General features: G+C 34.5%; 1 protein-coding gene across 6 annotated transcripts in view; it reads right to left on the bottom strand.

Annotated features, from left to right (window-relative positions):
* The window catches only part of AKAP9 (A-kinase anchoring protein 9), a 106,185-nt gene that overhangs the window by 18,004 nt on the left and 73,839 nt on the right, over positions 1 to 14,342 (bottom strand). For 4 of the 6 annotated variants that reach the window (XM_059843028.1, XM_059843047.1, XM_059843056.1 and 1 more), the window contains 10 exons: positions 13,180 to 13,392; positions 11,942 to 11,980; positions 10,518 to 10,750; positions 9,739 to 9,858; positions 6,599 to 6,775; positions 6,385 to 6,489; positions 5,832 to 5,984; positions 5,389 to 5,568; positions 1,279 to 2,367; positions 151 to 291 (listed from right to left, as the gene is read on the bottom strand). In XM_059843028.1, the coding sequence (XP_059699011.1) occupies positions 151 to 291; positions 1,279 to 2,367; positions 5,389 to 5,568; positions 5,832 to 5,984; positions 6,385 to 6,489; positions 6,599 to 6,775; positions 9,739 to 9,858; positions 10,518 to 10,750; positions 11,942 to 11,980; positions 13,180 to 13,392 (2,450 nt within the window). The remainder of the gene's footprint in view (positions 1 to 150; positions 292 to 1,278; positions 2,368 to 5,388; positions 5,569 to 5,831; positions 5,985 to 6,384; positions 6,490 to 6,598; positions 6,776 to 9,738; positions 9,859 to 10,517; positions 10,751 to 11,941; positions 11,981 to 13,179; positions 13,393 to 14,342) is intronic. The other 2 variants (XM_059843037.1, XM_059843075.1) reach the window with 1 other exon arrangement.

The raw sequence follows: 14,342 nt of genomic DNA, 5'->3' as shown, positions 1-14,342 counted from the left end.
TCCACTCACAGTAGACACTGACTGGCTGCTTTTCTTGGTGGCATTCTCTGTAAAAGATTAAAAAATCCCAAACTATAGCATGCATATCTGAACAGTAAGTCCTGTACAACTATTTGATTTAAATACGATATGGAACACTCTGGTTCTTACTGTTAGTTCTTGCTGAAGTTTTTCTGCCTTTTCTCTGTAACTGTTCAGTTCTTCCTTAGCAGCAGCTGCCTCTTCTTTCACTTGTTCAAGTTCAGTAATAAGCACTTTTTCTTTTTGACTTTCCATGAGCTGTGCTTCTACCTGTATGGCACAAAACATGGAAAATGGTGAAGACTCAAGTTTTAATAGTACTGATCACTTTCACACCAACTTACAAAGTGAAAAGATCAAAGGGGAAAACAAATGTATGTAATTTGGGTTAACACAGCTTCAAAAAAATAAGACTAAGACCATGGGACGAAAGACTATCTTACAGTTCACTGAACTCAAGCATAAATTGGATACACCACACAGCACAGGGAGGAAGGCCAACAGAGAGTACGAAATGATAATATTATTTAACTTGTAAGACATTTATGACATTCATTAAATTTGTATTTGGATGAGAGATCTTAGAATCTTTTCTTGTCCAGTACTGGGTTCCATGACTTCCAAAACTCTCCCATTCAGAGGCATCAAGCCCATTTTTGGACTATCAAACATAGTCAATTTTGACTGATGGTTCTAAATTGAGAGGCAATAAAGCACTGCTCCATGGAAATCTGGACAAAAGAATATTGGAAAAGCCACTGAAGGGAAATATCTTTGGAATTGCGATGGGAAAACAAGAAAACAAATCAAGATCAAAACATATATAAATAAACAACCTCCATCCCAAAAACACCTGTATAGAAAATCGGTATAATTTCTCTTACCATTCTGAATCCTGTGTGTGTCTTAGACAATTTTTATAATTTTAATTTTTATGTCTCTATCTCCACACCATGTAAAAGTGTACTACATTCCATTCTATGTCAAGTCAAATTTAAGAATAAGAAATTTTATGTCCAAAATTCAAAACCACCGTACAGTCAGGAAAAGGTAAGGCGTTTTCAATACATAATTTAAAATGGATAGTGGGGTTTCCCTAAAATAACATCCTTCTCTTTGTAACTGTAAGAATAATATAGAAATGAAAGTGCTACAAAGAGGAGAATATGCCTACAGTTATTAAGAACCATTTCATTCATTATACTTACAAGAAATAACAAGTTTTAGTGAAGACAAAAGAAAATGGTGTCTATTTACCTGATATGTCTGCATTTCTTCTTGCTTAATATATTTCTGAATCTCTTCTTTATGTTTTTCTTTAACCTCTTCAAGCAATTGTTGAAGCTCTAAGAACCTCTCTTCTTTCACTGTAGCTTCCCTTTGTGCAACTTTTACATTTTCTTTTTCTAGCTCCAAGCTACGATTTACCATTGCCAGTTGGTCTTCCACCTCACTAAGCCTCTGTGTCAAGAGTGATAATTTTGATTGTGTCTCATTTTCAGTTCTATCACTTGAACACTCTGTTTGGGCATTTTTGCTTGCTTCATCCACATACTTTGAAGCTTCCTGCACTTCCTTCATGAATCTTCTCTGCTCTTGAACTGCGTTTAGCTGAACCTGACTCACAAGAGCAGCAGCAACTTTCTCCATTAGTGTCTTTTCCAGTTCTAATATCCTCTTTTTAAGTGTTTCTTTTTCAGCCTTGCTTTGCTCTTTCACGTCTTTTATTTCATTGTAGCATTGGCACAGTTCTGAATCTTTTTGCTTAATGCATGCCTGAAGTTGCTGCAGTTTTATCTCCATCCTGCTAATGGTGACTTTTGCATTCTCATCTGAAGTCCAAAGCTGGGACTGATCTGGCAAGTCTATCTCCTGACATAAGTCTCCCTCCATTTGTTCAGTTTTTCCATTGCCCCTGTCTTCTGGTTTTGACTTACCGCCTTGGAGCAGTGCACGCCTATATTTCTCTGTCATTCCTGCATGCTCTTTTTTTAATATACTTATTTCTTGCTTTAACTGGCTCATTTTTAATTTTGTTTCCTCAAGCTCATTCTTTGTTTGAGACGCCTCTGCATTTATGTTTTCTACTTGCTTTTCCAAAGCTTCCTTTTCTGCCAGAACTGCTTCAAGTATGTGTTTTGGACTGTCAGCATCTTCTTGAAAACCAGCAACGTCTGTTGGTAGCTTTTGTTCAATAATTGCCAGCTCCTGCTGAAGCTTATCAATTACATCATTCAACTGCTCTACTTCCTCATCATTTTTCTTCTTTACACGTTCTTGATCACTTTTCAGACATTCTACCTGGGCTTCAAGCTCCCGTATATGCTCATTTTGCTCTTCAATAACCTGGGGGAAAAAAGCCAAACAAAACCACCCAGATCATGTTTGTCCTGGACTTAACAGTAACAGTTTAATCAAACTTTGAAAGATCTCATAAAAGAAAGTTCTCAATGAATTTCTTAATGTGATATCTCTTCTAAAGCTTTAATGAGAATTGAGACATCTTCAAACAGGACTGAGAAAGTAGCCCATGACCTTAAAGAACTGAAAAATAGGTATTAAAAATAATAGGTATTAAATCATCAGATGACGTGAAAGCATTTGTAACATTCACAGAGCTAGGGAACACTGAATTTTAAGCTAATACTTGCTTATATAAGATACACCAGATTTAGATGAATATGTATTTTAAATACAAATAGATCTTTTAACTAATTGTGTCGAAAAATGCCAATATAACATACTTTTTAATCTGAGACCACAGAAAACACCTATCAGTTGACTGTGACATTTTCTGTCACAATCCTAAATATGTGTTTGTGTGTTTATGTGTGCATGCACACATGTATGCAGATGTGCACACACACAGGGCAAAGAGTACACAAAGACCCAGAGCACAATCATTTCTTTGTGCAGAGTATAAATCAAAGTAAAAAGAGACAAAGTTACAGAAGTATTTATTTGATAATGCATACGACTTTCCAAACAAAAATCAGAGACTCATGAAAATATGAAGAGAGTAAGAATAATACTTTCCTAGATTACTTCTAAAGACGCTTGAAATTAGATGCTGTGTAAGGGGATCAAAATTCCAAGAAATTTATAAAATTATGTAACTGATCAAATACAAAGGTGATAACTTTATGATGCGGAAAAGAGAAGACATATTGGCTTCTAATAAATGAATAGAAACAAAAAATGGAGTGACTGGTGTTGATGAACTCTAAATTCAATAAACAAAAAAGTCTCAGCAAAAGGAATAAAAATTAGTTTAAAAACCTTCTCGTTAAATTGCAGTGGAAGCAAATTTCATTTTAGTGTAGAAGAATGACAAAAAATTTATCTTTATGAAGACAAAATAAAGGCAGACAAGATTTTAAGTAGTAAGGCTAAGAAACAAAATTGATTTTTTTTAAAAGTGAATGTCTGGAGATCTGAAGCGAACAGCGCTTCTGCAGTGGAAATGCAGAAGGCAGAAGAAGACACGTCAAAAATAATCCAGAAAACATAAATAAAATAAAATAAAATAAAATAAAATAAAATAAAATAAAATAAAATAAAATAAAATAAAATAAAATAAAATCAGTTATGGTATCTGAAATATCTCTATTAGAGTCTTTTCAAATATAAAAAAAACACTCAGAAAAGATGAAAGATGACAAAATTCATTACTCAAATAGCCATGTTTTTTCCTTTATAACTTAATGCTTCACTATGCTTAGTTAGTTAAGTACAGTAACAAGATGACTCTGTAATAAGTATAATATGTACAAAAATAAATATGAGCATACAAATTAGAAAGGCTGGTTTGCCAACCAAGAACTTAATTTTAAAAATCCACAGACTAGAGGAAGCTCAGAAACACTAAATAAAATCTGAATGAGTCATAAAATCATAAAATGGGTTGGGTTGGAAGGGACCTTAAAGATCAAGTATTTTCAAGCCCACTGCCATGGCACAGTGATCCTGGTGACTGCTATCAACTCAGCATAACAGTTTCTGTTCTTGATAACATAATGGACTAAAGGCCCACAGAATGCAGATACAGTAATTAAAAGAAAAGCACTCAGTGGGATGAAGATGTCTAAGGGACTTAGAAAAGGGATTAACCTAAGAATAATCAATTAATATTTCATAATGTTCTCATAACCAAGCAGAGTAATTATTTCATGTTCTAGAAAATAAAATCAAGTCAGAGGATGAAATTAAGAAAATTAAGCTTCATGTAACAGGAGAAGAACCAATTCATCAAAACGAATTAAAACTGAATCCTAAGTATTTTTCTCAAGGCAAGAACTGTAACTCTATTACTGGGGTCATTGCATAGAGCAGAACTGTTCTGGATTCTTGAAGTATGATATTTCTTAAATCCAGTTTCCTAAATCCAATTCAAAGTTTCATCATTATTCACTGACTTTCACTATAACTGAATTTTGAACTAAAGACTCAGTGAAATGATCCAGCTCAGTCAGAGCCCTATTTTAGTGGATTCAATATGTTGTAGTAGAATGTTAGCCTAAATGTTCAGTCAGCTACCAAGGGATAACAGAAATCCTGTTCTTTACTTGCTTTTGAGTGAAAGCTTATGACTAATAAATAACATTTAAAATAGTCAGAATGCAAAATTCAGCCACTGAAAAAAACAGTGTGCTTTATCTGTATAAAATGAAAATAAGCCAAAAGAAGATGAAGCTGATAATAAAAAAAACCACATAACTGAAAAATAATGGAAAGCTACAGGTGTTAAAGCTCAGTAAATAAAAGATAAATCTGCTTTTCTTTCTTTCTTTCTTTCTTTCCTTTCTTTCTCTCTTTCTTTCTCTCTTTCTTCTAATAAAACACAGCATTTTGTTTGCTCTTCCATGCTTGAAATTGGATAGAAAATGTTGCCAACACCACTTTGAGAGCAAAGCATTCACACAAGCTCATGGAGCTCAGAAGTTCAACTGCTAAAAATGCATTAAAATCTAACATGATCCAGCAGATGTCACTGGAGTGCAACACTGAATCTAAGTCATGTGAGGGAAGCTGCTTAAATGAATGTGGAGATTGAATTCAACTACCTAAATACTATTAAATATTCAGAAGTATTGGAACAAGGAATGTAGAAGAATTTAAGACAAGAACTCAAGCAGAAATAAAAGAGAATAACTAAAAAGAAAAGCAAGCAAAAAGCAGCTGTCACCAATGAGACTAAAAAGGAAAAAGAGATTAGATTTCAAGCATTGCTTGAAATAGAAGCATTTGCATTTTTAAATTAAGGCGGTAATAGAAGATAATGCAACTGGTGGGGGACAGAGGGTTTTTTTTTTCCTTTAAACTAGCAGCACAAAGTAGGACACTGAAATGGATTTCAGAAGTATGTACCTTATTGTCAGTTGTGACTTCAAGTTGCTGTTGCAGTTTTGCTATTTGTTCATGAAGATGATATATTTCCTGATCCTTTTCTTGCATGATGTGAGCGAGCCTCCCAGCCACTAAGTGATGGTCCTTTATGGCAGCATCTTCAGATTTCTGGATAGCTAGTCCTAGTATTTCCATTTCATCCTGCCCAAAAAGCCCCCAAAAAACATGTTACAGTTGTATATAGCATTTTCTGCATATTCTTGTATGAGTATTTCAAGTGTAGGAACTAAAATACACAAATTTCATGGAATGACAAGTAATCATATGAGTCTTTTAGTATTTTGGCAAGTTGAATGGTGGAATGCTTGAGAAAGAGAAAGAATTTGATGTTTTGGCATTTTCAAAGAACTTATTTCTGCGAAGGAAGGAGACTAAATCTTTAGGCTTCTCTGTTGCACAGTTACCTTAAATAACTTGTTCTCTTGTTCAAGTTCCTGCAAGTGTGTAGTGGACTCCTTTTGCTGAATTTCTAGCTGCATGTGCAATTGCTGAACTTCTTCATTTTTATTTTCTAGCTCCTCTCGAAACTGCTCCAATTGTTCCTCAAGGTTCGTGACCTATGTTTTCAATAAAAGGAGCAGAAAAAGGAGAAGGAAGCCATACTAAAAATTAAATGCTATAAATTTCTCTACAGTAAACTGGTTGGCTATGCACAAACAAAAGAATGGGTACTTGGTGATATTCTGAGTCCTTAAACTGAATGGAATTTTAAACACCACTAAAAAAATCAGTTTCCCTTACTTGGGCTGAATTTCTTTTTCAGAAACACTCATGCAAGTCATAAATATTACCATAAAACAACAACCATCATGGATCATGAGAGAACTTCAAAGGGATTTGGAGTCTCTCTCTAACTGTGAAAAAAATCATCTGTACAGTTCACTAAGCTCAACAAAAAGCAACATCTGACAAACCAAGATCTAAGTGGAAAGACGGATATTTTCACAGGCATTTTACCTCCTTTTCCTTTCTGTCCACAGCTTCTCGTTCAGCTTGCAGTTGTACTTCAAGAGGTAACTCTCCTTTTACTATGATGGTGCCAAACTGTTTCCTTTCCTCCACCTATAAATAGAATTAATACTAATAGTTATCAGATTAAAAAAATACACTATTTTGGTCTCAAGAAAAGAAGAAAGCAGCAAATCCTTGATAAATTTCAACCAAGCAATACCTTTTGCAAGTGGTCTGCACTGATGATTAAGGCTTGCTCCAGTTCTCTTATCCTGCATTCTAGCTTCTCAATTTCTTCATTTCGTTCTTGTACATCTCTCTGAAGCTGCTCCTTAGAGAGCAAAAGCTCACTGCATTTGTCTGTTTTTTCTTTGAGATGATTTGTTAACTGTTCAACCTGATGACAAGATGGCAAGATTATTATATTGTACTGCACTGGCAGGGTTGGCTAGCAATAGCAACACCATGCACTTCTCACAGGAAGAAAATATTCCTCTCTTTCTCCCATACAAAACTCCTACTCCTTAGGTGAAACAGAACATACAGTCTGAATACTGTGGTACTACATCCAACAAATACAAACAGCATTATTTAAGAAGTGGTATGTTCTGTGCCACACTGCCTGCTCTCTAGATCTGATCTGGTTCTTCTGAAGCCTTCAGACTCTGCAGTCAGTTAAAAGCAAGCTGCACAACATCCCTATGCAGCCCATTAAAATGATGCCTTTAACACCTATGGATGGAATGTCTTGACCCTATGGTCAAGAAGCTTTTTGCCTCAGAGGAAAATCACAGCTCTAAAAATCTGTGACAAAATTATTCAAATGAAGGAGCTGATTAGTACATACAGGAATATCCTAAAACTCAATGGGTCTGTAACACTGAAGAGAATAGCTATACTTAAATCACAAAAGACAGGAAGCTTTGTCTTTTTGCTGTGTTCCTTAAATGGGACAAAAGAGATGTCATGGATGTAATAAATTCACTTTCTATGGGGACTGAACATCCTGAATCTCAGTAGGTCAGAAGCAACATATTAAAAGATTAACTAAAGTAGCAGAGATAGTAATATCTATCCATTTCTAGCTGTATTTCAGAAATTTTTAATTGAAATTACAGATAAGAAAGATGCATAACAAATTCACAGTATGACGTACAGAGATAAGGCCTGAGTAACTGAGCAAGAGACAGGGAAAGTAATCTTTGGCCCACTCAAGAAACTGATTTCAGTATTTACAATTAGGAAGTTACGATGTAGCCAAAAGGTAGAAGACTCAAAGCATTTCAAGAGATAGGAGAGAAGAGGACCAGAACATAAAGCTGACAGGATGGTATTATTGACGTTATCCATCCCTGAGTAACATCACGGTCTGAAGTGACCTCAGAAAAGTCCTGAGAGAGAAATGGAAAAATAAAAAAATCAAGTCTGGAGCAGACTCTATGACAATCCTCCCTGGAATAAGTTGACAAAGCTGAAACAACAGTAAGAAACAAATTTAGTTGTCAACCAAAAATGGTCACGGCATTCCCTCAAAGAAGAAGAGGATTTTAAAAAATAAGCAACTATGAAAAATAAAACAGCTCTCTCAAAAGCATGATAAATAATGAAAATATGGATATTTACAAAATATTTCAAGGAACATTGTGACATGAAAATACACAATATAGTAAGAATATGTACTGTATTTGGTAAGATAAATGTAAATCTAATACATTATTGAAAATCCCGTCTATAATTTCTAGGGTATCACATTTAACATAACCTATATCTAAACCAGCTCCTACATCTGTAGTGCTTGCAGACATTATCTTACTGTCTTTCTACCTATTAAAAAATTCTAATTTAAAAAGATCAAGTACAAATCCCAAAATTTCAATCACAGTTAAAGCATGTCTTTACAGCATGCTTTCAATTTCCATTGTAGCATATCTGCCACCTTAAAAGTGTACACATATGTGTACATGTACATATAAATCAGGGTGATTTTTAAATACAGATTCTGAACAAACAGGACAATTTTTATTATGCGATCAAATTTAAACTTTTCTTGGGAGGATTTTTTTAATGTGAGAATTTTAACCAGGAATTCATATGCTATCCATGCCAAAAATAATAAACAGACACATAACAAAATGAACTGAAAATTAACATCTTGGATTCAGGAAAATTAATTGTGCTAGAGCCACCTCCATCTGTGTAAAATATCAGCAGGAGAGGAATGTGCAACAGAAGGAAATAAATGTAGAATTGCTCTGTATGTTTTGTTTAACATGCATCCAGCTAATTCCAGATGATTCATTGTTCACAGAGGCTGATGACAACCATTCCCATAGTACTAAATGAACACTGTCATATTTCATACAAATCTTTGTACTAAAATATATTTAGAAACCCAATAAAACACAGTTCTAAACCTGCAAATTCCAAAGAGGTAGGTACTTTGACACGCTCATCTCATATATAGAAATGTATGTCCTATTACTGTCTGTGGTCCTAAACTATGCCTAGAATCATAAAATGGTTTTGGTTGGAAGGGACCTTAAAGGTCATCCAGTTCCAATACACCTGCCACAGGTAGGGACACCTTCCTCTATTTCATGTAATACAGAATACTAGACATTGCTAATATTAAAAAATGAATGACAGTAACTGAACTACTCCAGTAATACCTTTGATTTGAAAACGATAGTCTAACATAAACGAGGGCATTTTAATAGTGAAAATAAAGTAACAAAACAATGCAAAAGTATCAGCCTTGATCAAAAAGCAGCACACAAGAAAACCCCGAAAACATAAAATGTAATTTAATTGACTAACAGTTCATCAAACAAAATCTGCAAAAGCATTATAACAGATAGCATTTACACTGCTGCCACTTCTTGATTTTGCTGAGTCTAAGAGCTTTCTGTGATTCCCTTGAGCTGCTGTTCTACAGTCACTACATTTGTTTCAGTGCCAACAGGTGTTAAACCTCAGTAACTCGATTCCCTCAGTGGTGTACCTGTGCTATAAAAACAGGATGTCAAAAAAACCGATAAGAACATGAAAAATTGCTAAAATAGTCTTGAATGTTTCCATAAACTCTTGAGAACAGTGAATTTTCTAAGTTAAGTTACAGGAGAAGCCTTATTGAAAGTCAAGAAGTTTCTGTATGTCTGCTACTAAAACCAAACAGCCTAAAAAAACCCCCAAACACCATTCCACCACTTTCCTGATACACCTTCAATCTCTATAAATTTACCTTCCTGGCTTGCAAATGGATGCAGAGTAGGTACACCATAAAATAGCTTCATTATAATATCTTAAAAGCAGTCAACTTATCATTTATATTCATTGAGTACAAGTAACAAAATGTGTTACCTCTCTGGTTTGATGTTCATTGACAGGCTGACTCCTTTGTGGAATCTTAAGCTGCTGTTCCAGCTTCTGAATCTCTTGCTGGAATACATCTCTCTCATGCTCTCGGTCAATTGCTTGCTCCTGAAAGTTAAGAAATTATGTGGATACACCATTTGATTTAAAAACTATCCAAGTTAAGTGTCATCACTTCTAACTTTCATATGAGGCTGGTAACAGCAATATCAGAATTTATAAGGTAGCAGAACCTATTGCAGATACCATTAACATCTTAATCATTTGGGCAATAAATTTAATATTTTTAATCAAAAAATGAACAAAATTTTAATCAAAAAATTAGCACAGCACAGACGTGTCAAGTAATATTTCATAAAAATGGAAGGTTTGTTTCTTCTGTTCCAGGTACATCACACAAACAACAGCAGGCAAATATTTTATGATTTCTTCCCTACAGTTTGTCTTTAATAAATAAATAAATAGAAAATAGAAATTAAAAACAAAAATTAACTCTGGGTTAATATTATGAAAAGCCATCAGAAAAAAAGAGCTATAAATCACTTGAAATACAGAGCTGTCCTAAGCAAGCACTTCCAAATAATTTTCAACTTTTAAAATATTACTAAATTCTTGGGCTGGAACCTAAAACAGGGCTGATGTTTGCTATCATCTACCTATGTTTGCTCAAAATCTGAAAAAAAATTAGCATTTCTCCCTGAACCAAATTTCACTAGCAGTGCTACCCACCCCACATCTTCATGATATCTGCCTTTTAGCATACTTACATCTAGAAATTTTCTTGTTTTCTCCAGCTGCTTCTCCAAGGCCTGGTTTTGCTGCCTTAAGTCCATTAGTTCTGCACTTTTCTCTCGTTCTAGCTCTATGAAACGACTGACTTGTTCTTCCAAGTCTATTTCCAAGACTTTAACTTGCTTCTGAAGGTCATCATGCTCTTTTTCAGCTTGACGTTGTACTTCAATTTTTTCCTTCATTAGCTTTTCTGTTTCCTCCAGTAATTCTGAGTATAATAAAAGCATCACTACTTTTAGATACAAACAGTAAGCAATGTTACGAAGCAAAACCACTCCCCAAGGTATCCATGCTGTAATCTGCAGAAGGATGTGAACTGGCTTGGGTTTTTACTATTTTTCTTTTTTTGAAAATATATTTTCTTCTGAGAAATAATCATGATACTGACTGAAGCAAATTCATATTAAAATTACTATTCTTTAGGTAGTCTTCAAAGGACTGTTACTGAAGCTGCATCAGAGCACTCCCCTGTTTAAGTTTCATACCAATTAAAAGGCCTTTGTACAATTAGAAAGAAAAGAAAATGTATGGGATCAAACCACAGCTAGAGTCAGCACAGGAGTTAACAGTGATGTACAGAAAACCCAACCCTCTTCTCATCCCCATCGCCAGTAAAATCAATCCACTCCCAGATTCCATTATTTAATGAGATACATGTAAATAATTCGAGGGAAATATTGAAAGACTTAGCGAGGTTGCTGGGCAGACAGAGAGGAAAATTACTGACCTGCAACTGGAGCTTGCAAAATCAGTGACTGCATGAATGCCCAATTTTGAGTCATCATGAAAAAGCCAGCAAGCACATACACTGGAAAGCCCCAAACCACTCTAAGACTCTTAAGCCATAGCCCACTGAAGTGCCTATTAAATAACCACATGAACCCCTTGAGGTAAAACCCAAATGGCAAAGTGCACTTACTTTTGGAGAATCTTAAAAACAGGATTGATATTTAGACAGAAACAATAAAATTTACTTTCACTACAGAAGAAAGATCCTTCAGGCACCATCATCTTACATTGTATTTAACCAATTCTAGGTAACCATTATGTGTCAATATAATAAGAAGTTTAATTATCACAGTGAATGACTCAGCTGTATTTGGAAATAAAAAGAAATAAAAGACTACAAAAATATCTCTCAAATACCATCTAAGTAACTGTAATTCATAGGTGAATAAGATGATGGTTATTGATGAATTTGCTTATTATGTTTAGAAATTATAAGAAATGTTGTTAGCAAAATGTAGAACTGACTATGAAATACAACATCAAAGCTGCAGGCCAGTAAGAATTACAAGTAACGTCAGTAAGCCAAAAGCCCAATAATCCTGATTAACAATGTCAGTATGTGTAAGTCTTCCACCCAGTTACAGATTGGCCATGCAACATACAAACACACCTGCTTGGGAAGCTGCATCGATTGCAGCATCTACTAGGCCTAGGAGAATAGAGAGAGAGAAAACAAAAAAAAGAAGCAAAGTAATTCACATGCCAGCTATAGTTTTCTTGTGGTGCAACAATGTAAGAGAAAATGAAGCCAAAGATAGATGTGGCATTTAATGACAAAGTTGTTGAGATAACTTAATGAATGTGACAAGTTATTCTGGTATGCATGATATAAGTACCTACACATATTTATAGAATTGTTTGTCCTTACAGCTCTTAAACATGAAAATAACTTAATTATATTTAGAAGCCTAAACCATACAAAAATAACTAAAGTGGAATCATAGATACAGATCTTCCTCATTACAGAGTAGGAAGCAGCAGGTTGTTCTTAAAATTTAATTGTTACAGAAAATTGCAGGAAATTGCAAATACACAAGATGTGCAATCTATAGAAATGGCAACATTATAAAGAGGAATAAACTTCTAGAAATTATTACTTCATCCTGCTATTTAAAATGTAAGCACTGCAATCCTTGACTGATCAGTACTTCTTAAAACACTACAGTTCTCATTTTCTTCCCCTCTCAGACATGAAATATTAATTTCAGTTATTAGTTTAAGGAAGAATTAAAAGACACTTTTACTTCATGAGGGTGAATGCTTTTTTGAGTAAGCAGTTAGTTAGATTATACTGACATGGTATATATCTGAAATTTTCACCATCAGGGCTGAAAGTTTTCATTACTGGTAGATAAAAGGCTTTCCTTATCATGCAACTGTTGTGCTATTCTTCCCTGAAAGAGGAATTTATTAGAAAAATTTATCTTCTGTGACTAAAATAAATACAGGTATCACATGTAGTGCAGTCATGTTCTGGTAGGTATGCTTCCTAGCCTGTTTTTAAGTTTTAAGTTTGTAAAGCATTTAGACAGTATTTTTATCCATTGTTGCTATTCCATTGCCAGTGGTAATCTAAACGAAAGCAGATTTTTGGAAATAAAGCTTTTTCTGGCTTAAAGAACAACTGTAATTTCTCAACATTTCTAAAAATTCAGTCACTTCATGTTTAAAAATCAAGAAAAGTTATCATGCTAACATTAGGCAACAGGTGTGAAAATGCCACAATTGGCCCTATCACATTTTTATTAAGGATCACAAAGGCAGTGGGGAGAAGACTTTGCCAAGACCACTTATTATTTTTTTGGAAGTATAAGCAAATCTCATAGAAAGATTGTGATGAATACATACGCTGCTCTACTGGCCCCGCCTCTGCTCTCATGGCGTACTTCTGTCTGGAGAGTAATTCCTTTTCTTCCTGGACCTGCTGCTGTTCAGCCTCTAACTCCTGCAATTTGTTACCTGTACACAGCAGCTCTTGCTCTAGATGGTCAATTACATCTATTTTTTCCTGGAGTTGTTTTTCCAGAAATGCTTTCTCATCTGCATAACCATCAATGAGGCCTGTAAAACATCAGTTTGGAGGCAGATGTAATAGACAATCAAAACCAAATTTTTCTTGTTGAAGTCACTATTGTATTCTGACATGCATGCACATGTCTGTTAGATGCTCAACACCTGACAATTTCTACTCCTGCCCTTCCTAGCATTTAATCATGAACAAATTACAAGAAAGGTACCAGAACACCAAATACAGCTCTTAATTTTTACTCGGCACAAAACCTCTGGAGCAAACAGGAACTCCAAAGCCAAGGAAAAATATGATTGTAATAAACACAGGAGAAATAAGAAATTTAAACAAATTCAGTATAAATCACTATAAATCCAGTTTTGAATCAGTATTAAAATGGATTTTATCCTGTCTTGAGAACATAGAAAAAATAAAAGTATTTACATTCATTAACCATGTAGACCCATCTTTTCTTTTTATATTTGAATTCACAGAGAACACATAGGACTGAACATAGAGGACTGGATATTGAAACAGAAAATACTGAATGAGTAACATCGATTATAACATTTCAAAACTTTGAGACAATACAAACTTCAGTGGTTATTACCACCATATCAGATGCAGTTCACAATGAATACTTAACAGATTTGAAGTTGAGAGGGCATTCCCAGGTTAAATGGAATGCACACTCCCACAAAAAAGTTGTGAAGTCTGCTAAAATCACATGTTGTGGTATTTACTTTTGCCAGGTTTTGGTTTTTATTTTTTTAAGATGTAATGAAAATTGTCAGAGTTCAGTGAACAAATTTGCACTAGCTTTTCCATCACATCAGATAAGTCATATCTGACACCACTAAAACACAAGAGGTTAGAAAATGTCTCAGCTGAAGCAGTTTTTGTGATAAGAACGAAATGATCACAAATGACACATTTCATCTCCAGAGAAGACAGAGTACCATCAGATGTATAATGAACTAAGACATTGTTCTGCATACCTACC

This window comes from Haemorhous mexicanus, chromosome 1 (genome assembly GCF_027477595.1).
Source record: "Haemorhous mexicanus isolate bHaeMex1 chromosome 1, bHaeMex1.pri, whole genome shotgun sequence".
Lineage (NCBI taxonomy): Eukaryota > Metazoa > Chordata > Aves > Passeriformes > Fringillidae > Haemorhous > Haemorhous mexicanus.
Note: the sequence above shows the minus strand (reverse complement) of the source record. Positions and strands in the feature narration are given on the sequence as shown.